The sequence below is a fragment of the Heloderma suspectum genome, chromosome 4 (genome assembly GCF_057233095.1).
Source record: "Heloderma suspectum isolate Gila_16-S chromosome 4, 16-S_ref, whole genome shotgun sequence".
NCBI classification, from domain to species: domain Eukaryota; kingdom Metazoa; phylum Chordata; class Lepidosauria; order Squamata; family Helodermatidae; genus Heloderma; species Heloderma suspectum.
In genome coordinates, this window is record NC_139461.1 from 146,781,090 (window position 1) to 146,805,560 (window position 24,471).

Genomic DNA, 24,471 nt, shown 5'->3' on the forward strand with positions numbered 1-24,471 from the left:
TTATGTAGCCTAAAACATCTGGGTAAAAAAAAAAGGCGTATGCAAATGGCGGCGGCCAGCCGTAGCCATTTGCGTACGCCTTTTTTTTTTTTTTTTTACCCAGACATTTTAGGCTACATAAAAACTTACGTAGCCTATCACGTCTGTATAAAAAACAAAACAAAACTGCAAATGGCAGCAGCAGTAGCCGGTTGGAAGACCAGCCGCTGCAGCTGCTGCCGCCCGGAAGATCCGCCCCAGGTAAGTCTCGTCCCGGGGGGATCCGCAGGGGGGGGGCATTCGGCCTCCCCGAGATCCGTGGCGGAATTCTCTGCCATCCCTACCACAATCTGGCAACCGTGGCAGGACTGGTTCTAGCTCGTTGCTCGTTCGGTCCCCCAGCCTCATCAAACACCCAGCTAGCACTTGGTGAGTTCACCTTCGGGTTATTTGGAGGAGTTTGGGGACAGAGGGACTTCAATATGGCCAGGTCCTTTAAAAGGGTAAGCAGATCCTGGTCTGGTTCTGGTTGTGCACAGTGAGTATTCCGTTAATAACTCTAATTGTTATTCGTATTGGGGAAATACATGTATTAGAAGTTGTTAACCTATTGAATCCTGTTGATAACTCTGATTATTATTCGTATTATGATACTGTAATTTTAAATACATGTTGTTGTTGTTCAGTCGTTCAGTCGTGTCCGACTCTTCGTGACCCCATGGACCATAGCACGCCAGGCCTTCCTGTCCTGCGCTCTCTCCCGGAGCGTGCTCAAGTTCATATTCATTGCATCCGTGATGCTATCTAGCCATCTCATCCTCTGCCGTCCCCTTCTCCTTTTGCCTTCAATCTTTCCCAGCATCAGGGTCTTTTCCAGGGAGTTTTCTCTTCGCATTAGGTGGCCAAAATATTGGAGCTTCACCTTCATTATCTGTCCTTCCAATGAGCACTCAGGGTTGATTTCCTTTAGGATGGACTGATTTGACCTCCTTGCAGTCCAGGGGACTCGTAAGAGTCTTCTCCAGCACCACAGTTCGAAAGCATCAATTCTTCGGCGCTCAGCCTTCCTTATAGTCCAGCTCTCACAGCCATACATTACTACTGGGAAAACCATAGCTTTGATTAGACGGACCTTTGTCGGCAAGGTGATGTCTCTGCTTCTTACTATGCTGTCTAGGTTGGCCATAGCTTTCCTCCCAAGGAGCAAGCGTCTTTTAATTTCATGGCTACAGTCACCGTCTGTGGTGATCTTGGAGCCCAAGAAAGTAAAATCTGTCACTGCTTCCATTTCTTCCCCTTCCATATGCCAGGAAGTGATGGGGCCAGATGCCATGATCTTCGTTTTTTTAATGTTGAGTTTCAAACCAGCTTTTGCACTCTCCTCTTTCACCCTCAACAAGAGGCTCTTTAGATCCTCTTCGCTTTCTGCCATTAGGGTGGTATCGTCTGCATATCGGAGGTTATTGATAATTCTCCCAGCAATCTTAATTCCGACCTCTGATTCATCCAACCCGGCATTTCTCATGATGTACTCTGCATATAAGTTAAATAAGCAGGGTGACAATATGCAGCCTTGTCGTACTCCTTTCCCAATTTTGAACCACTCGGTTGTTCCATGTCTGGTTCTTACTGTTGCTTCTTGACCCTCGTACAGGTTTCTCAGGAGACAGGTAAGGTGGTCTGGTACTCCCATCACTTTAAGAATTTGCCACAGTTTGTTGTGATCCACACAATCAAAGGCTTTAGCGTAGTCAATGAAGCAGAAATAGATTAAATACATGTACTAGACGTTATTGTCCGTCTAATCAAAGCTATGGTTTTCCCAGTAGTAATGTATGGCTGTGAGAGCTGGACTATAAGGAAGGCTGAGCGCCGAAGAATTGATGCTTTCGAACTGTGGTGCTGGAGAAGACTCTTACGAGTCCCCTGGACTGCAAGGAGGTCAAATCAGTCCATCCTAAAGGAAATCAACCCTGACTGCTCATTGGAAGGACAGATAATGAAGCTGAAGCTCCAATATTTTGGCCACCTAATGTGAAGAGAAAACTCCCTGGAAAAGACCCTGATGCTGGGAAAGACTGAAGGCAAAAGGAGAAGGGGACGGCAGAGGATGAGATGGCTAGATAGCATCACGGATGCAATGAATATGAACTTGAGCACGCTCCGGGAGAGAGCGCAGGACAGGAAGGCCTGGCGTGCTATGGTCCATGGGGTCACGAAGAGTCGGACACGACTGAACGACTGAACAACAACACAACTAGACGTTATTAACCTGTTGATATGGGAAATCAATGCAGTTCCCCTTTGGAGTCACCTCTGGATGCAAGAAAATATGGAATACTCTATCTGGTATAGCCGGCTTGTCTAAAAAGTGCATGTGTTATCTCTGTGTGGAAGAATGGCCAGTAACATCTCCCACTTGGCCAAATATAGGATCCTTTAATCAACAAGTTTTAAAAGATTTGAGACTAGTCTTAGAAGATAAATTTCCTAGCCAGATGGATTATTGGTACCTTAGGGCACATGAGGCATATAAACAGAACCAAAGAGGAAAGGTTTTTGCCCCAGAAAGCCTTAGCTCCCCACTAACGGCTCCACCTGGTTGTTGAGCCACCTCTGCCCCGTCTGGTTGTTATGAAAATTTCATCTGTAATACATTTGGATTAATCAAACTATTCTATGTCTGTTCTACCTCTACCGCGAAACTGCCACGCTGGCAAAATATAGTGCCTTATAAGGAAGTCAGGAATGCCAAGAATGTATCATGCAAGAGTACGTGACTAGCTTTCTGTGCATGCTTGAGTGTCGAAAGGCGATGTCTGTTTCCTGCTTCCTTTCCAGGTAGACAAAGTAATCAGTAAAGTGCAGGCGCGAGCCACAACAAACTTTGTATGTAAGCCTCTGAATCACACTGCCTAACTGCTGTCCTTCCTTTGGTGCCCCAGTCCCAAAGACTGCCATATTCTGCAGAATAAAATCGTGTTGGACCAGATCTCCGCCTCCTCTTGTTCTTGGTGAACAATTGGATAGTCTACCAGGAATACGAACACAGTTTTTGTAACAGCTCTGGCGAGCTAGGCAGGAGATGTTCCTGTGTGACTCGGCAGCCGGGTGGACCCAAGCGGAGGGCGCCCCAAACCGTGTTTTGGTTCACCATGGGGACTTGAGGTGGCTGCCGCCTGGTAGCCTGGCCAACAAAGGACTCCTGAAGAGATGAGGTGAGTGACGGTCTTTGGAGGACGGGATGCCGTCTGAGGTCGCTTGAAGGCCGAGCCATGAGGTAGGTCAGATCTGTTTTGTTCAGGCCATTTGGGGAGTGAAAACCTCCCTTTTGCAGTTCAACTGAGCCTCGCTTTAAAGCAGCAGTGGGCAACCCAGGACCGGCAGGATGGGATCAGGACAGTCTGTGGAAGAGAAGGGCCAAGACCCATTAGGATGCATGCTTAGGAATTTTAAGTGGTTCAAGCTAGATTATGGTGTTAAAATGACAAAAGAAGAGCTCATAATATTTTGTAACAGAGAATTGGTGACATTTGGTGTCGGCTGGCCAACTGGGGGAAGCTGGGGAAAGGATGTTGTTTCTAGGGTTCATGTTAAAGTGACTGCTGATGGTCATTGGGATCAGTTCCCTTATATTGATGCTTGGCAAACATGTATATTGAAAAATCCAGATTGGATAAGAAAATGTAAAGGTCAGTATTGTAAAGTCAGCTGGTACGCTCTGAGGCGAAATCCAAAGTCCCCGTTCTCCCCGACTCAGGCACCGGGGGCTGGGAGACCCTGCCCAAGGTGCCCTGAGTCTCCCCGGTCCTATTTGGCCTGTTAGGTTGGGAATGGAGGTTGCTGGGGAAGAGAGGGGTTTCTCGGGGGAGAGCTCAGTTCCATGGTTACATCCCCGCATCTCACTTCCTCCACACCGAAAAACCTTCCACCGTATCCAAGTTTGTTAGAGGAAGCAAGAGCAGCTGAGAAAGTTGTAAATTCTAAGGAAAGAGATTTATTTGAAGCCTTAAAGACTGTGGCAGAATCAGGAAACAGAAAGGAGATTTTAGATGCAGTAGAAACAGTCGCAGATGTATATTCGCCCCGCCCCCCCTTGAGATCAATGGCCAAAAAGGGCTCATAAGAGTGCAAAATGACAAAAGTTGGAAGACAGCTCCCCCTGCAGGTTGGCCCTGACCGACGGACTTTTGTTTATGTGCCATTCACTACATCTGATTTGTTTAATTGGAGAAACCAGAATCCCTCCTTAAGACAGAATCCTCAGAAAATGCACAGGCTGTTTGAGTCTATTTTCCGAAGCCATAATCCTACTTGAGGAGATGTACAAACCATGTTGAATGAGCTTTTGACTCCAGATGGTAGAAACGCAAGCGTGAAGGCAGGCCCACATAGAGAATGGAGCAGGCAGGACGCTCTCAACTCAGGCATTACCAGACTGGGAGCCAGATTGGCAGGCTGGGTCAGATATGCTGATCCACTTCAGGTGCCTCATTTTACATGGAGTTCAGACTGCCATCGCCAAGACTACAAATTTAAGCAAATTATATGAGGTCTGGCAGGGACCGACTGAAGACCCTAGTGCCTACCTTCAAAGGTTGTTCGATGCGTTCCGTCAGTATAGCGATATTAACCCTGAAGCTCAAGAGAATATGCGGATGGTTAACATGATGTTCATTGCCCAAGCGGCAACAGACATTAAGAGAAAGTTGCAGAAGACTGATGGAGCAGTGGCAATGCCCCTGTCTCAGTTGGTGGAAATTGCTTATAAGGTGTTTGAATTGTGAGAAAATAGAAAAAAAGGAAGCCGATACGAAAGCTAGGCAGCAGAATGCAGCTCTGATTGCAGCAGCAGTTACAGGGCGAGTGCCTGATTGGGCAAATAAAGGCTTGAAGAAGGATTTTGGAAGTCAGAGGAAGCATTTGGGGAGGGATGAGTGTGCTTATTGCAAAGAGAAAGGACATTGGCGAAAGGATTGCCTGAAGCTGAAGGGGCAGAAGAGGGGGGCCATGGTGGCCATAGAAGGAGAAGGATCAGACTGACACAGACCAGGATCTGGAACTTCCACCTTGAAGAGCTGTCTGGATCTGAAGGATCCTCTGGTTACAATAAGGGTGGAGGGAAAAGAAATAATGGGACGTATTGAACCAGGAGCGACTTATTCCATGCTGCTGAAAGCACCAGCGCCACAAATTAATAAGGAGAGAACTGTAATGATTGAAGGGATTGAAGGTCAACCCTCTAAGGTCCCTTATACCTTTCCCCTTCTCACAAAGATTGGAAATTGCCATTTGGAGCATGAATTTGTTGTGTCTGAAAGATGCCCAGCTGCACTACTCGGTCAGGACTTGTTGACAAAATTACAAGCAGAAATTTTCTTTTGGGATGACAAGATGGTTGTCAGGTTGCCAAAACAGCAGGGATCCAACTATCAGATGTGTTCACAATCTTATATGGATGAGGACATGTAACGTACAGTAGATCTCCATTGGGGAGCTGATGTGGCAAAGAAAGCCCCTAAAGACATGTGGGCAGGAAAGGTGCCTGCCAGGGCAAAGTTTGTTAAGCCTGTACAGATTAACCTTAAGCCAAGCTCCACCGGTAAAGATTAAACAATACCCTTTGTCATTGGAAGTCAAAAAGGGATTGAAACCTTTGATTGAAAAGTTTAAGCGTTATGGCTGGTTAAAAGATGGAACTTTGCCCTTTAACACCCCTATAACTGGAGTAAAGAAACCTCCTAAATTTGGAAAAGAAATTGAGTTCCACTTAGTCCAAGATCTAAGTGCCATAAACAGCATTATTAGTGTGGACCACCCAATGCGAAGAGAAAACTCTCTGGAAAAGACCCTGATGCTGGGAAAGACTGAAGGCAAAAGGAGAAGGGGACGGCAGAGGATGAGATGGCTAGATAGCATCACGGATGCAATGAATATGTACTTGAGCACGCTCCGGGAGAGAGTGCAGGACAGGAAGGCCTGGCGTGCTATGGTCCATGGGGTCACAAAGAGTCGGACATGACTGAACGACTGAACAACAACAAAAACCCTGTGGTTCCGAACCCACACACCATCATAACCCAAATTCCCAGAGAGGCCAGATGGTTTTCAGTACTTGACCTAAAGGATGCGTTCTTTTCAATCCCTTTGCATGAGGACAGTCAGAAATATTTTGCATTTGAGTGGGAAGACCCTGACACCCACACTAAGATTCAGCTTTTGTGGACCGTCCTCCCTCAGGGACTGACCATAAGTCCCACTATCTTCACGGGTGTGTTGCAAAATGACCTGAGGCAATGGAAAGAGGACCAGCCATGGGTGTCCTTACTCCAGTACACAGATGACCTTCTACTGGCCACCCGGACAGAGGACTCATGCACTGAAGCTACTATCTCCCTCCTGCAAGAATTGAACTTGAAAGGCTATAAGGTGTCAAGAGAAAAAGCTCAGATCTGCCAGACCTATGTTACTTTCTTGGGCTATTTGACCTGAAAAGGGACCCGAGATTTGAGTTCTGTTCAGTTGAATGCCATACACAAAGCACCGAGACCTAGAAACCCTCAAGAGTTGCGAGCCTTCCTTGGACTCACTGGATTTTGCAGAATGTGGATACCTGATTATGGAGGGAAGGCAAAGCCCCTGTATGAAGCTTTGACAAAAGAAAATATTACCCACTGGAAGTGGGCAAATGAAATGGAAAAGGCTTTTCTTGAATTGAAGCAAGCCTTGGTGTCACCACCTGCTTTGGCCCTACCAGACCCCAATGAACCATATCGGTTTTACGTACATGAAAATAAAGGAGTGGCGTCAGGGGTTCTAACCCAAAGGACAGGTACTTTCTGGAGACCTGTAGGATACTACTCCAAGGCTCTGGATCCAACTGCAAAGGGATGGCCCACTTGCTTGAGTGCTGTGGCAGCAACTGCACTCCTAGTGGAAGAGGGCCAGAAAATTGTGATGGGAGCGGACATGGAAATGCACACTCCTCATGGTGTACCCCAGATCCTGGGAAGCAATGGAGACAAGTTTCTGAATCCGTCGCGCCAATCACGCTATGATCTTCCTGCTTTTGTATGTTTCTCACATACAAAAAGAGTAACCTTTTGAATCCTGCCACTTTGCTCCCTGAGCCAGACCCAAATTGCCATGATTGTCTAGAGACTTTAAATCATGTGACTTTGATCAGGCCAGACCTCACTGATTCCTGGTTACCCAAAGCCAGACCTTGAAGTGTTTGTAGATGGCTCCAACTACGTGAGAGATGGAAGAAGATATACTGGATGTGCGGTAGTCACTCTTGATAAGACTTTATGGAAAGAGCGTCTTCCCAGCCATTGGTTGGCACAAGCAGCAGAACTAACAGCCTTAACTGGAGCCCTAGAAATAGGAGAAGGAAAAAGAGTGAACATCTTCACAGATTCACAATATGCTTTCAGCATGGTACATGCGAACAGAGTGCTGTGGAAAGAAAGAGGTTTCATTACTGCTTCAGGACAAAAGATTGCAAATGGACCCCAGATCATGAAACTTTTAGATGCCTTGATGAAGCCAAAAGAAATAGCCGTGAGTGCACATGGAAAGAGTGCCATTCCAGAAGAAAAAAAAGGCAATGCTTTGGCAGATAAAGCTGACAAGGAAGCAGCATGAATGGGAGGTGAAGACGTACATTATGAAGGAGCCCTAATCCCATACTTGAGACTTGGGTCCAATCTACTCACCAGCTGAAAATGAAAAAGCTCTTGAATACAAGGCAAAGCAAACTGAAGATGGGTGGTGGGTGATCCCAGGTGGTAAAGTATTTGTACCCAAACCTCTTTTGAGCTCCGTCATGAGAGACTTGCATCAGGCTACACATCTGGGAGGAACTGCGATGGGGGATCTACTCATGAGACACATTGTGGCCCCAGGATTGTATGTTGAAACCCAGAGAGCAGTGGCTAATTGTCCTTTGTGCCTCAAAAACAATCCCAAGTTGTCTAAGCCTCCAATTCCAATGGGAAGTCGCACATGGGCTTATTATCCTTTCCAGAGACTTCACAATGACTTTTCAGAGTTACCCTGGACTCATGGCTATCGGAATCTACTAGTAATAGTAGATCAATTGACCGTATGGGTTGAGGCCTACCCAACTCGTACAGTTACTGCACAAACAGTAGCCAAAATCCTGTTAAAAGAAGTAGTTCCTAGATTCTTGTTACCTGAGGAGACTAAATCGGATCAAGGGCCCCATTTCATTGGACAGGTGACACAAGCAGTGGCCCAGGTGCTACAAATTAACTGGAAACTACACTCCCCTTGGAGACCTCAATCCTCAGGCCAAGTTGAGAGGATGAACCACACTCTAAAGTTAATGCTTACTAAGATTTGTTCAGAGACTAAGCTGAAATGGCCACAGGCCTTACCAATTGCCTTGATCCAAGTACGGTGCACCCCCAGGGGAAGTATTAAATTGACACCTTTTGAGATGTTATATGGGCACCCACGTTGGATATTACCTATGGCTGATAGCTTAAATGTAAATTTAGAAATAGGAGCTTTAGAGATTCAAGAATATGTTACTGCCTTGCAGTCTGTTTTATCTTGTCTTCACAGGTTCGTGGCACCACATCAGTCCTTACCTTTGGATGCTCCAGTGCATAATTTCAATCCCAGTGATTGGGTGCTGATCTGGTCTTGGAGAGACGAACCACTTACCGAGAAGTGGAAGGTCCATTCCAGATCCTACTCACCACTCACACCACCGTGAAAGTCGCTGGAGGAAAGAAGTGGATCCATCATACCCGAGTAAAGGCATCACCTTCACCAGAGAGGGTCACACTGGAAGCTGACCCACCTGCAGACCACCACTGGAGTAGCGAACCACTAGAGGGACTCAAGTATTTGTTCAAGAGAGAACTTTCTCCTAATGCTTAATCATGCATATTATTCCTTCCTAAGTTTAGTTGTCTTAACATTCCCCACTCAGGTAAAAGGAAATTGGTTTAAGAGGCATGTTGAGTATATGTTTAAGCAGAATGGAGATGATTCTATCCTTTATTATGAACACCCATCAACTGTCAGAGACTTCACTTTGTTGCCTGCTTTGATTAGAGAACCACAAGTAATAGCTGGAACTCTACAGAAAGGGGGCACTCTCTTTTCAAGGGTTCCTGATGAATTGAACAACACTGAGTTCCAAAAGTTCAAATTCCAGACTTACACCAGGGGAATGTGTTTCTGTTGTCGACATTCTGGTGGCTGGAATAACGAAGCCCTTAATTATAACAAGGCTAGACCTGTCTTAGATTGGTTGGGAAATTATTCGCAATGCACAGATGGATTTTGGCTTTGGGGAAGTTTCAGTTCCTCCTATCCTCCTTCCATTAATCTCGGTGACACTGATTTTGGTAGTCTTTACTGAGTACCCTATGTTTTCCCCCAATTATACTGGGATGGGTAGCATATGCTTAGGCTGGCAAATGAGGGATCCCAACCTGTGTTTTTTCTTTGATGGATGGGCTACCAACTATTACCCCCAGGAATTACCAATGTGTAGGGGTTGGATATCTCACCATCCCAATACAGGTGGTAAAACCTCAGTCTGGGAGAAGAAAGAGAAATGTTGGAGGTATGGGGCAACTTGTGGGACGGATGTGTAAGAACTGTGATAATACCGTAATTATTGGGAAACAATTGTCAGATTCGGAACCAAACAGAGTAGGAGGAGGGTTGGTTACAGGATTGCTTACCTTGGGTTCATACCCAGGAGTCATTGCACAAGAAAACAGAAAAAGCATCCTAGGCCTCACTTGCCGCTTAGAGAAAACCATCAATGCCACAGCCATAGTAGTAAGAGCCATGCAATCTGAAATTGAAGATCTCAACCAGCAAGTGGCCCAACATTGGTTTGTTTTGGACTATCTCTTAGCATGACAAGGTGGCTTCTGTACCTCAGTAAAACAAGGGTGTAAAGTTCCATGATTTAAACAAAACAATAGAAGATGAAATCACCAAATTACAAGATATGATTGGACAGAACTATTTGGGGGTGAGTGATCCTTGGTCATGGTTGACTTCCTGGCTCCCTGACTTTGCATGGCTAAAGCAACTTGTGATTGGCGTAGTTCTGTTTGTTATGATACTATTAATGATGGTTTGCGCTTTTAAGTGTGTAGTCCACTGCTGGGCCAAAGAGAGGTATGGGATTTGAGAAAAGCCTTTTGAGAGGGGAGTGTTATGAAAATTTCATTTGTAATATATTTGGATTAATCAAGCTATTCGATGTCTATTCTACCTCTACTGTGAAACTGCCACACTGGCAAAATATAGTGCCTTATAAGGAAGTCAGGAATGCCAAGAATGTATCATGCAAGAGTACGTGACTAGCTTTCTGTGCATGCTTGAGTGTTGAAAGGCGATGTCTGTTTCCTGCTTCCTTTCCAGGTAGACAAAGTAATCAGTAAAGTGCAGGCGCGAGCCACAACAAACTTTGTATATAAGCCTCTGAATCACACTGCCTAACTGCTGTCCTTGCTTTGGTGCCCTAGCTCCAAAGACTGCCATATTCTGCAGAATAAAATCATGTTGGACCAGATCTCTGCTTCCTCTCGTTCTTGGTGAACAACTGGATAGTCTACCAGGAATATGAACACAGTTTTTGTGACATGGTTTGTATCCCCGTTTGAGTTCCACTGTACCAGTTTTAACCCTCACTGTCCCAGGTGGAGAATGATGCAGGCAGGCATGGCTCAGAGATTGAGGCATTAAACCTGGGTAGCTCTGGAAAATCAAAACCCCAAGTTTTTCCTCTGTTTTTTGCATGTTACATGTTTGTTCTATGTTGCTCTTTGTATCACGTCTGGTGTCTAGGTGTTTTGTATACTGGAAATAAATTCTTGTTGGAAAGTGCTGAAATGTTGAGAAACTGTTTAAAGGTTTGCTGAAAATTGTTGCTCATGCTTGGTCAGCTTTAGTTATGCTGACAGGGAACTTTGAGACTGTTTGAATTGAATTTTGAGACTGTTTGAGATGACAGAGAATGCCCAATAACTTGTTATTTGCTTGAAGAAAAGCTTGTAGGCCAAGAGTGTTGGACTAGGAGCTGGGAGATCTGGGTTCTAGTCCCCACTTGGCCATGGAAGTGGGGACTAAAGTCACTGGGTGACTTTGGGCCAGTCACAGACTCTCAGCCCAACCCACCTCACAGGGTTGTTGTTGTGAGGATAAAATGGAGAGGAGGAGGATAATGTAAGCCGCCTTGGGTTCCTTGCAAGAGGAAAAAAGGCGGGGTATAAATGCAATAAATAAATAAATAAATAAATAAATAAATAAATAAATCCCCCCCCCCCCCCCGTTATTTTGAGAACTAAACAAAACTGCACCGGATAGCATTAGAAGTTATTCTGAGGCAAGGTTTGGCATAGCAGTTAGTTTTTGCACCCCAGTGGAATATGTAGTGTGGGGTCTCCTTTAACTCTTTCCTGTCTCTGTTTGTAGTTTCCAAAGTTCTGGCTTCAATGCCAACCATACTGGGCAGCTTTGAAAGAAAGGGGTCTGTTTTGGGATGAGAATTTGTGGCGGCATTTAGGTTTTAGTGCCCAGGTTTGGCACAGTGGGCCTCCTGAGTCCTGCACCCCATTTTCCTCATTGTTTTGGAATCTATGTTTGGTTGGTTTCTGCTGAAGGCAGAACAGGGCAACAGGGCATCTTTGGTTACTGTGTGTTATGGGCATTCTAGTCTTAGAATTTGTGCTTGGCTAGTAAGTTTAAAGTAAGCTAGCAGGGCACTCTCGTTGAATGGTATTTGGGTGTTGCATAGCAGAGCAGCACCAAGAGACTAAAATAATTTGAAGTTTACTTGCCATGTCCCAGGGTAGCAAGGGAAGTCTGTGTCAGAAGTTTTGAGGTTGGCAATGCATGTTTTTTTTTTTAATAATAGAGAGGAGAGAGAGAGGAAAGAAAGAAAGAAAGAAAGAAAGAAAGAAAGAAAGAAAGTCAGAGGATAGTGTGAAAACGTTAGCTGCTGCAATCTCTGGGGGAGATTTTTATAGGTCTAGGGGCGAAGAAGTGGCTGAGGCAGAGGCCGTGGAGGCAAACTTCATGGACTGCCCAGGCCATCCCAGAATGCCTGCGAAACAGTTGGGCCACTGGAATAATGAGTGTCCCCTCAGACTTAGGGGCAAGGAAGATTTTGTAGGTTTTGCAGGTGGAGAGAGAGAGGAAGAAGACAGGCAATGACGGTTACAGAGAGATGCCCACATAACAGCCAAAAACCCTGCTCTGATAGTTGGAAACTGAAACTGACTGCCCCATTCTTGAAAATCAAGGTTAGAGAAAAAATGAGTATTCTTGTTTAGTTGATACTGGTGCCAGTTATTCTATGTTAAATACCAAAGAACTCCCCCTCTCGGGATGCCGAGAGAGGGTAACAGGTATTGATAGGATCCCAAATTTTCAACCCCTTAGTAAAGAAGTCATGGTGTCTGTAGGGCCCTTTTAAAATAGACCATGCTTTTATACTAATGGATCATAATCCTGAAAATGTACTAGGGAGAGATTTGTTAAGAAAATTTCGAGCTGAATCAAATGTGATCCTGACAACTTGTGGGTTTCGCTGCCATCAACTCATTCGATGGCTCTTACTGAAGGAGTGGTGCCAAAATGTTCCTTACTCCCTAAAGCCCTTCGGGACATTCCTTTAACCTACTGGGCTGAAGATTCAGGAGAAGTGGGACTTTTAAAATCAGCCACACCCGTCACCATCACAGTATGGAGTGATATGAGTCCTCCCAAAGTAAAGCAGTTTCCTCTGAAGCTCTGGTCTGAATAACGCCTTTAATAGGGATGGCGGAGAAATCTGCCACAGACTCCAATGGGTCCCAGAGTCCGTGGCAGAACGGGCTACCCCCCCGCCACCCCGCAAAATCCCCCGGGGATGGACCCTACCTGGTGGCGGTGGCTGTTCCGGGTCATTGTCTTCATTCCGCAGCCATCTGCTGCCAGGCTGCGGAACAAAATGGCGGCCAGTGTAGTGGCCGCCATTTGTGTCCCTGCCCGTGGCCATGATTGGCTATGTAAATATTTATGTAGCCTATCACGGCAAAGAGCAGGGACGCAAATGGTGGCTGCTATGTCATTTGCGTCCCTGCTTTATCTGTCAGTCTGTCTGTCTGTTTGTTTGTTTATTTATTTATTTTATTAATTGCCCATCTGGCCGGTCACCCAGCCACTCTGGGCGATGTACAACAATAAAAACAGTTTATACACTAAAATTCAACATTAAAAACATCACATTTCTAAAATTACCCTAGCCCACCCCAAATGCTTGCCTGAACAACCATGTTTTTAATGCATGGCGGAAGCTCATTACAGAGGGGGCATGGCGGAGTTCCCTAGGGAGGGAGTTCCGTGATAGGCTACGTAAATAGGCTTTCCATGATAGGCTATGTAAATATATGTGTAGCCTATCATGGCTAATGCAGGGATGCACATGGCGGCCGCTATGCCATTTGTGTCCCTGCTCTTTGCCGTGATAGGCTACGTAAATATATACATAGCCTATCACAGCCTAATGTAGGGACGCAAATAGTGGCCACTACACTGGCCGCTATTTGTGGCCGCAGCAGCCTGGCAGCGGACAGCAGTCCGGCTGCGGATGGGCCCGGATGGCAGCTCCGCAGACTTGTTGTGGAGCGCAGCTGGCCAGGCAGGATTCTGGGGGGAGGAACGGATCGCCTCCCCCCCGCAGCGGACGCTGCCACCCAGAACGGTGAGTGGGGTTCGTACACCCCTAGCCTTTAATCGAGAAACTAAAGGTCAAGTGCGTGCCCTACTGGGCATGCTTGATTATTGCAGAGCATAGATTCCTAGTTTTTTCAGAGATTGTAAAGCCATGGTTAGAAAGGACTAAGGCTGCGGCACCAGAGACTATTGAATGGACAGCCACAGACCAACAAGCCTGGGAGCAGGGTAAATCCCTGCTGATGTCTGCACCTGCTTTGGGTCTGCCAGATTATACCAAGCCTTTCGTGCTTTTTGTTCATGAAAAGAAAGAAACTGCCTCTGGGGTCCTATGTCAAAGTTTTCGGTCACAACAGTGCCCAGTGGGCTATTACTCTGGGCAACTAGACCCACCGGCTCGAGGAATGGCCACATGTTTGAGAAGTGTCGCAGCGGCTACACTTCTCCTTGAGAAAGTACAGGACATTGTGTTAGGACATCCTCTCCAATTGTGGGCCCCTCATGCCGTCTCGGCCTTTTGACACAGAAGAATACTCAACATTTTTCTAACGCTAGATATACAAAGTATGTGTCCACACTTCTGACCAACCCCAGTGTAACTACCTTGCGGTGCAATGTCCTCAGTCTTGCTACCTTGTTGCCAGAGCTGGACACAGAGTGAGAAGAGGGGCACTCCCATGGCTGTTTGCAGGTCGTTCAAGATAAATCATACAGCACTTGGTAAGGTTGTTACAGATAACCTAGAAAACTACACACCCTTTATCACCCACAGTCATCTGGGCCCAGTTTTTCTGCATCTGTGAGCATGCATCTATAAACCAGGGCTTGCCACTAGACGTGCCAGCTCACCAATTCCAGCCAAGAGAAGAGGATTACGTTCGAGCCTGGACCGCAGGTGGCCTGAAGCAATGGTGGACTAGACCACATGTTGTGCTGTTAACCAGTCATACAGCTCTGGAGGTTGCTGGCAAGGTCCCATAGATCCATTACACCCACTGCACCCGGGTACCCAGAGTCGAGGCTCCAGATGACAGCGCACCCCAGCCAGGTGACAACTTGCTAGCCAACCTGCTAGCCAACCAAAGGGACTCTCCTGACCTGGAAAGGGGAGAGTCTGAAATAGCCGACATCACAAGACCAGGCCGCACTCTCCCTGACCAGGGAACAGGGAGACTTGAAGCAGACGACATCGCACTTCGAGGGAACAGCACTAGCACACCTGACCGCAGCAAGGGTGTGCCAGAAGCAGCAGCAAGTGAGTCAGAAGATTGGTTAAAAAACATTGACATAGCATCCACAGGTTCAAGTGGCCCGTGGTTGACTGACACTTGGTAGCTGAACACATTGGCCCCACTATTATTAGCTTCAAAAGGCAGCATAAGCATAAGAAGTGAGGTAAGGTGATTGTGCTGGTAACCTCTCCCTTATCTGAAGAGAAGATCACCATGAAGGTCAGCCTTATCCTTGTGTTCATCACATTGTGGACGGAGTACTCTGAAGGAAACACGTTCCTGAAATTAATAGAACAAGTGCGCGGTGACTTAAATGTGTCTAATTGTTAGCTATGTAGTCATGTACCCATACATTCAGCAGGGGGCGTGCCACTGATACCGTACCCGCTGGTTTGATGTCTCCGTGTTATTCGAATTTGAAGGGTAGTGAGACATGGTAAGACGTGCATTGCAATAGCTCTGACTATGTATGATTGGCCATTGAAGCAAAAGGGAAATATTGTGGGCAGTGTAATGGTACAAAGCTAACTCTGGGACATAGTACATGTGAAGTAAATTACAGAATAAATGGGGCATATGTGAATGGGACTTAGCAAAAAGACAAGCCCCCATCCCTTATAGGTTGTTATGTGCAGTGGATGATGTCACAATGGTGTAACAAGCCTTTCACAGCATTGGCGGGCCATTACTTTGTGAGAAGAAGGCATACAAATACTTACCCCCACATTAGGCTGGAAACTGCTATGTATCTCACGAGATAAGTTGCCAGCTAGACGTGTGCGCAACTACAGAGGTATTTCAGAAGCTGAACGATATTGGGGAATAGTCATACTAAGATATGGAGTGGCTCGAGCAGTAAAAGAAATTAAAAGAGTGGTAGCCGCTCTAGAAAAGGTAGCAAGCTCAACTGTGGAGGCGTTCAGAAAATTGAACATTGAAGTAAAGGCAAAGAGGCAAATAGTGTTACAAAACCGAATGGCATGGCATTAGATTTTGTACTGGCCAGCAAAGGTAGCGTTTGTGCCCTGATAAGCCAAGAGTGTTGTACTTATGTCCCTGATTATTCACAAGAGATAAACCACCAGGCCTCAATTATAGAAAAAGAAATGTAAAAACTACATCTGCAAGAGTCTGGCAACTCTTAGTTTGATAACCTATTCTCATGGTGGCCGGATCCATCTGGAATATTAGGAATTCTGGTAAAGCTCCTCACTCCCATAATAATTCTAGTTATCATAGTGTTCTGTTGTATCAAGAGTGTTCCATTGTGTCTACACTGTTGTACTAAGGTTATGAAGGGGCAGGTGTACGCTGCCTCCCTTGGAGAAAATCTTGAAGGACAGACTCCCAGATTCCATCATGAAGAATTAAGGAAGTGGTCAAACGTGAATGTGCCTAAGTTGGGGTGAACCCCATCTACGTACAAAGGGGGGAACTGAGAAGAAAGGGGGTGTTGCACAAAATGCTAGTTTCGCCCCCTGGAGGCTAGTCCAATTTGCCCCAAAGAGGAGAGTCAACTTCAGGCTGGGTCCAACTCGATTTTATTGTTTGCAAACAGTTCGACAAAGGAGCTCATGCTCAAAAGCAGAGTCGACCCTGGGCAACCCCCGCGCTACAGTTTTATCACCTCAGCTTGCATTCCTCAGCCAGCGTGTCACTTTGATTGGTTGCTAGCAGTTTGCCTAGCTACCTTATCTTAGGGTTACTGCTCACTCATTCCAGGCATGCGCCGCTGTTACAATACTGCATGCTGCTTAAGGCACATACAATGCTAGTTTCGCCCCCTGGAGGCTAGTCCAATTTGCCCCAAAGAGGAGAGTCAACTTCAGGCTGGGTCCAACTCGATTTTATTGTTTGCAAACAGTTCGACAAAGGAGCTCACGCTCAAAAGCAGAGTCGACCCTGGGCAACTCCTGCGCTACAGTTTTATCACTTCAGCTTGCATTCCTTAGCTAACGTGTCACTTTGATTGGTTGCTAGCAGTTTGCCTAGCTACCTTATCTTAGGGTTACTGCTCACTCATTCCAGGCATGCGCAGCTCTTACAATACTGCATGCTGCTTAAGGCACATACAATGGCTTTTAGGTTGCATTTTTACTACAGGGGCCAAACTCCCTCCATGTTTGACCTGTGTCTCCCCTCCCCATGTTCTGCTGGGAAAGCTGTGTGCCAAAGAACAGCCATGTCAGCAGGTGGTTCCAGAGGCAGGCTGTTCTGGCTTGTGAGTCATCACAATAGAACTTTGATAGGCACCTGGTCAGAGGGGTCTTCCTCTGCCCAGCAGCAGTATTTTTCCGTTGTAAAACTCGTTTGGCAGCATAGTATAAAAGTGTGTACCGCCCTTTGTTCGCTGCTGATTTCTCTTTGAGACTACTGCCTTGCTTAAGCAATAAAGATGTGTTTGATCCAGAGCTTACCCGTGTCTATTTGATTCATTGGACCATCAGCTAGCCAACAAACCGAACTGAGGGGCCCTTTTGCCCCTCTTACCACAGAAGTCCTTCCTTTTATCTGTCCTGAATTTACCCTAGCCTCTAGTATTAAACTTATTGCTATCCACTTTTTCCACAACATGCCTACACCTCTTCCATGTCCCCCTACTTGATTTTTTTCTAAGCTAAAAAGCCCCATACATTGAAACCTTTCCTTATACGGGAGTTGCTCTGCTTCTTTTCCAGCACTACAATATTCTTTTTCAGATGTGGTGAACAGAACTGTATAGAGTATTCTAAATGAGCTTGTGCCATAGATTTGGAATACTGGGCAGTTTTATCTTCAGTCCCTTTCCTACTGATCCCTAGCATAGAAGTTGCCTTTTTCATAGCTGCTGCACACTGGTTTGATGTTTTCATTGAGCTAGCCACCATGACTCCAACAAGATCTCATTCCTGATTAGTCTCTGCCAGCTCAGACCTCAGGTTAGGATTTTTTGCACTAATGTGCATCACTTTGCAATTACTTTCATTGAACCACATTTGCACATTCACCCAGTTTGGGGAGATCCTTTTAGAGCTCTTCACAATCTTGTTGTTGTTGTTTACCAACTTGAATAAGTTGGTATCATCAGCAAACTTGACCTCTTCACTGTTCACCCCAACTACAGATCTTTTATGAACAAGTTAGAAAGCAGATATTTGGGATTAAATCGTCAAATGTAAGTTATCAAATTAAAAGTAAGCAAAACCAGCATAAAAATGGATTTTAACAGCAACAATCAGAACCCAGATTTAAATGACAATGCCTATAATTGCTCACTGAAGAAGACAGAACTTGGCGGCCTATCAGAAGCCAAGCAGCAGTGTGGCCAGGTAAACACACTTGCTTTGGCAGGGTGTTTTAACATCTTAGTACCACCACCACTAACTTTCATTAATACTTCAGATGGCAGGGAGACCCGGAGCAAGACCACAGAAGTTCTTAGAGGGTGAGCTACAAAGCCCTGGATTATAAATGGTATGATATAGTCCGCGGACGTGGATGCGGTCTCTGATTGTGGCCTTGGTGTGTCTCCATGTAAAAATCCTAAGAATCTATGCCTCATATCCATGATTTTGTGCTACAGTTGTGCTATGAAGTGCCAATGGTGCAGTCTGTAGACATGTGATTTGATAGTAGATTTTAATGGCCTGCATGTAAAAATCCTGCACATTCAGAAGGATCTATGCAGATTCTACTAGATCTAACTTTTACCCAGAACCAGAAAAGTTAGTAAATATATTTTAAGAATATTGGAAACCAAAAGGCAATTGGGTACCCATGACATTCAAACTGCGACCCATGGTCATCAACTAGTCTAAATCGGATAGGAAAGAGCCATAAGATCATGGGCTCGAGGGACGGAATAGGCTGCTAAGGGGGAGTGACTACGCAAACAATGGTTATGAATTTTCTGTCTCTAGTCAACTATTGTCCTCTTGTCCCATGAAGTCCCCTTTACAGATAAGAAAAAATCAGAGACACATATTTTGAATTTCCAGTTTCAATAGAAATGTTTTTTTTTTTTTTTTTTAATTATCCCCCACCCTTGGGGTAGAAATGAAAACTTCCCATATAAATCAATGGAGAACACCTGGACATCAGCATGTCCACAGAAACAAAAGGAAGCAACAGAAGGATGAGTTCATATTCTTTCTAACTTAGGTCTTAGTTCATGTGATTTAAAAAAAACTGTGCAACCCATCTGCATGCTTGTCAATGAACCACAAGACTGCCATCTGTGACGTATTTTGTATAGAGGACTTTGGGCTGGAAATTCAAACAATCCACAGTCCCATGTATGACCTGCAACGGTGGACCAAGTTGCAGGGCAGTCATAAGCTACTCCCAATACAGCCCTACCTGCAACAGGGATATAACAGTGGACTACCTTGCGGGACTGTTGTAAGCCACTCTCAGCCAAAGACCCACTCCCCGCAATATGGGGACAATGGACTGCATTTGCTTTGGAAGTAGCATTGGTAGGGCTATTTAGTTAAATATTGGTTTTTAAAAACCCGCTCTAAATAAGACCTGAGTTAAAAAGAACTCTTCTATTTGCTGCTATCCTTTGTGTCTGTCGCACAGTCACAGCTACATTCCATTGATTTCTATGGGCACTTCTCACTTCTGCCACGGGGGATATGACACGGGCTTCTTAACGTGAACTGAGAAATAGCCGACTCTCTACTTTCTTGACTCTGCGGAACCCACCATAGAGAAGTTACAGCTTCCTTTTCCCAGCCAAGACACAGTCCGGCTGGAAGGGAGAAAAAAAGCCCTCCCCTCTTCCGCTGCGCAGGCGCCCTGGGTCAAAGGTCAAGCATGTATATCCGCGAAGATGGCTGTCCCGTGCAGCGGAGTACGAGAGCGTTCTCGCGTGGGCTCCCACTGGTAGGGCGGCTCGGAAGTCTTTGCTATCCTAGCCGCCGCGTGGCGTCCCCGCGCCTGGACAAGGCCTCCCTCCATTCCCCTGCCGGTTGAGGCTGTTGATGGGGTCCGCTTGTCTTTCTCCCTCCCTTCGTAGCTGCCCGTGTGCTTCTCCTCTCGAGCTGCCGGGGCTGGCCGCTGTTGGTGGCCCCCCTGCTGGGGAGGGTGAGGTACTCAGTCGGTGGCCCGAGAGACTCGCGTGAATGCGGCAGCTAGGAGCTATAATACATGCAAATAAAATTTTAGTACTAGTTCCAGCTGATAGTTGTGTCTGGCTAGTTCTCTAAGCACACTTAGCCTCACTTAGAAGGGTCCTTGCTACAGCTGCCCAAACCAGGTAGGGGCAGCACAGGCTTGAAACAACAGTCATGCTTTCTGTTGGATCAGTCTCAGGTTTTGGAGCAATACCAGCTGCTGCCTCACCTGAAATTTCTGGTGCAAGGAGCTGGAGAAGAAGCCACAACCAACCATACGGCTGCAATGTCGAAGAACTGCGAGCCTTGCGGAGAGAGCGTGAATCAGGTTTGTATGTGGCTTCTTCCAGAGGAGCTGGATTGGTTCTTTGGCCAATTGTCTAATTGCTTTTTGGCAGGAGAAATGTGTTTTGAAAAGGCACAGGGAGGTGGAGAGGTACAGGGAGCAGCCACTGGGACATTAGAGGGATATATGGTGATGGGAGGCAGCTGGGTATTGGGGGAGCACAATAGGGTGAGGGTTGCTCCCAAGCTGTCTCCCATATCAGAGAGCCTGAGTAGCCCTGGTGACAGGCCCCCTGGGTTGAATGTTCTCCTGCTGAATGCCAGGTTGGTGAATGAGTAAACAATAGCCATCCAGGACGTGATCCTGGATGAGTGTGCCAAACCAGAGACTTGGTCTCTCCCAACTTTGTCCACTTGGGTTGCATCAGGCAAGACATGAGGAAGGAGGATAGAATCATAGAATAGTAGGGTTGGAAGGGGCTTACAAGGCCATCAAGTCCAACACCCTGCTCAATGCAGGAATCCAAGTCAGACCATCCCTGACAGATGGCTGTCCAGCCTCGTCTTGAATGCCTTCAGTGTGGGAGAGCCCACCACCTCCCTAGGGAATTGGTTCCATTGTCGTATTGCTCTAACAGGAAGTTTTTCCTGATGTTCAGCCGGAATCTGGCTTCCTGTAACTTGAGCCCATTATTCTGTGTCCTGCGTGCTGGGATGATGGAGAAGAGATCCTGGCCTTCCTCTCTGTGACAACCTTTCAAGTACTTGAAGAGTGCTATCATATCTCCCCTCAGTCTTCTCAAGGCTAAACATGACCAGTTCTTTCAGTCTCTCCTCATAGGGTTTTGTTTCCAGTCCTCTGATCATCTGTTGCCCTACTCTGAACCCTCTCCAGTTTGTCTGCATCCTTCTTAAAGTGTGGTGCCCAGAACTGGACACAGTACTCCAGATGAGGCCTAACCAGTGCTGAGTAGAGGGGAACTAGTACTTCCCGGGATTCGGAAGCTATGCTTCTATTAATGCAGTCCAAAAGAGCATTGGCCTTTTTTGCAGCCACATCACATGGTTGGCTCATATTCAGCTTGTGATCGACAACAATTCCAAGATCCTTCTTGCTTGTAGTGTTGTTGAGCCAGGTATCCCCCATCTTGTAACTGTGCATTTGGTTTCTTTTTCCTAGGTGCAGAACTTAGCATTTATCCCCATTAAATGTGATTCTGTTGTTTTCTGCCCAGCGCTCCAGTCTATCCTGATCACTTTGAATTTTGTTTCTGTCTTCCAAAGTATTAGCTATCCTGCCCAATTTTGTGTCATCTGCAAATTTGATCAGCATTCCCTGCACCACCTCCTCCAAGTCATTAATACAAATGTTGAAGAGCACTGGGCCCAGGACTGAGCCCTGCGGTACCCCACTCGTTACCTCTCCCCAGTTTGAGAAGGTCCCATTGATAAGCACGCTTTGAGTCCGATTCTGTAGCCAACTGTGGATCCACTGGATCGTTGTTTCATCTAGCCCACTTTCAGCTAGTTTGCTCATCAGGATATCATGGGGCACTTTGTCGAAAGCTTTGCTGAAGTCGAGGCATATGATGTCTACAGCATTCCCACGGTCCACAGGGGAGGTTACTTGATCAAAAAATGAGATCAGATTCGTCTGGCAGGACTTGTTTTTGACAAATCCATGTTGGCTTCGAGTAATCACTGCATTGTTTTCAAGGTGTTTCCAGATGGATTGCTTTATCATCTGCTCCAGAATTTTCCCAGGGAAGGAGTTGCAGTAGTCTCTCGGGATTCTGTTCAGATGTCCCATCCTGCAGTTTTCCAGTTTCGAGTGAATTTCTCTGAAGGTGGATGTTTGGGACAGAACAGGGATTCTGTTGGTGTACTGCCTGCTCTGCTGCTCAGCAGCCTCCCTTCCTGAGCTAGTGGAGGCGATCTCGAGTTTGGTGCTGGAGTCTCGGCAGTTTGTTGTGCTGGGGGACTTCGACGTACATGCTGAGGCCACCTTGTTGAGAATGGCTCAGGACTTCATGGCCTCCATGGGTCTGTCCCAATTAGTATCTGGCCCTACTCATTCAGCAGGGCACACTGTGGGTCTGGTTTTCTCTGTAGGGCGGGATGATGATCTGGGAGTGGAGGAACTTTCTATAGTTCTGTTGTCATGGACACATCAGTACTTGGTGGGGTTTATACTTGCTGGGACTCAGAGTCTCTTTAAAATGGTCCACCCCAGGAGACTGATAGATTTGGATGGCTTTCTGACAGCTCTTGGGGATTTCCTGTCATCTCAGCAGGTGATTTTGTTGACGCGTTTGTAGATCTCTGGAATGGAGAAATGGCCTGGGTGGTTGACGCTATTGCTCCTGAGAGTCCTCTGCCCTGGAGTGGAGCCCCCTGGTTTTCCAGGGTGCTGCAGGTGATGAAACAAGTGGGATGTTGACTAGAGCAATGTTGCCAGAAAACTCAAAATGAATCTGACTGAATGTGGGCTAGAGTTCATTTGAAAGCTAACTTGGTAGCAACGAGGGCAGCGAAGACATTGGACTCCTCTGCCACTGTTGCATCCTCTCAGAATCACCCCGTGGAGCTTTTTTGGGTGGTCAGAGGCCTGTTACACTCTGGTCTCCAAGAAGAAGAGGTGGACCACTTGATAGCCTGCTGTGACCCATTTATGCGATACTTTGCAGATAAGATTGAGTGTATCCTTTCTGACTTGGGTGCCATAGTTGATTCAGGTCCGGTGGATGTAATTTTGGCTCCTGCTTGTCCAGTTATAATGGATACTTTTCAATTTGTACAGCCCAAGGATCTGGACAGGATCCTTGGAGACTTGAGGCCTGCCACTTGTGCTGGACTCTTGCCCTTCCTGGCTTATAAAAGCAGCCAGGGAGGGACTGACCTTGTGGGTAAGGGCAGTGGTGAATCCTTCTTTATGGCAAGGTGTGCTTCTGTCTTGCCTCAAGGAGTTGGTGGTAAAACAACTTCCCTGAACCCCACTGTGTTGGATAATTTCTGGCCTTTCTCCTATATTCCGTTCCTGGGCAAGCTGCTGGAGTGTGTGGTGGCTTCTCAGCTCCAAGGATTTCTGGATGGGGTGGATTATCTAGACCCATTTCAGTTTGATGTCAGGCCTGGTTATGGGACAGAGACTGCTTTGGTCGCCTTGGTGGATGATCTATGCAGGGAACTGGACATGGGGAGTGTGTCCAAATGTTACACTGGCTCACCAAGGAACTGGACATTTCGGTTACTTCTCTGCAGACAACTTTAGCCCCAAAGCAACAGCACAACAGTAAATGGCAAATTTATACATTGCAGTCCAAAGGTCATGGTCCTTATACAAGATGATAAAGGCCCATAATTGTTCCTCAGCTTGATGTCTTCGGGTCCCCAGTAGAACAAGCTGACTCTTTTTCCTCCTAGCTCTCTCCTCAGTGATGACCCTGCCCCTATAGAACTAAATCAAACAGTTTGTTGGGGTTACACCAACACTAATTGAAGCTGGGAGGAGAGGAGACAAGCAGTATTGTGCAGTAAGTGACTTGCTGTCTATGGGGAAAGATGTCACCCCTGTTCAAAACTCAAAACCTCACACTAATGATTCTGAAGGAGTCCAGTTAACCCATTTGGGTTCATTTTGAAGATATGATTTTACAAACAGCTCTTCCTAGTCTGCTTGAGCGACTGGGTTTTTCTAAGACACTCATGGCATATGTGCTATGGCAGAACAACTGAGATAATGACTATCCATTCCTGATATGTCAACAGATGCTTCATATTTTGCTCTCCAAGGACCAACTTTTTTGACATCTGACCAGAGAAGAGCAGGAAGAGGGTCAACAGCACTAGAACTCAAATCAATGAAAACATTTTTTTATTAGAATATGTATTAACATTGTGAATTAAAGGTTAGTAAGGGAATGCACCAAACACACCTCCTTTTCCAAAATGTGTTACTTGTCACTATTGATGTCTGGAATTATTCAGTTTTGTGTTTTTTAGCATTAATTCTTTCCTAGTCTTTAATGCACAATGGAGGATTTCAACAAATCACCTTTGGTTTCAAGAGTGTCAGGTACTAAATACACTCCATAGTCAAGTTTTTCCAGGTGAGACATATGACTAAATATGATCACCCTGATTATCCTGCACTGGAT

The 24,471-nt window shown here is 46.1% G+C and overlaps 1 protein-coding gene and 1 pseudogene across 1 annotated transcript in view; both read left to right on the forward strand.

The window, feature by feature from the left end:
- The first annotated feature begins 8,782 nt into the window (after positions 1-8,782).
- On the forward strand, positions 8,783-10,261 carry LOC146347536 (uncharacterized; annotated as a pseudogene).
- Positions 10,262-20,122: 9,861 nt separating this feature from the next.
- TMCO6 (transmembrane and coiled-coil domains 6) overlaps positions 20,123-24,471 on the forward strand; it is a 48,389-nt gene continuing 44,040 nt past the window's right edge. Inside the window, exon 1 of the mRNA XM_084850898.1 lies at positions 20,123-20,357. Coding sequence (XP_084707024.1) covers positions 20,204-20,357 — 154 coding nt within the window. The 5' untranslated portion in view covers positions 20,123-20,203. The remainder of the gene's footprint in view (positions 20,358-24,471) is intronic.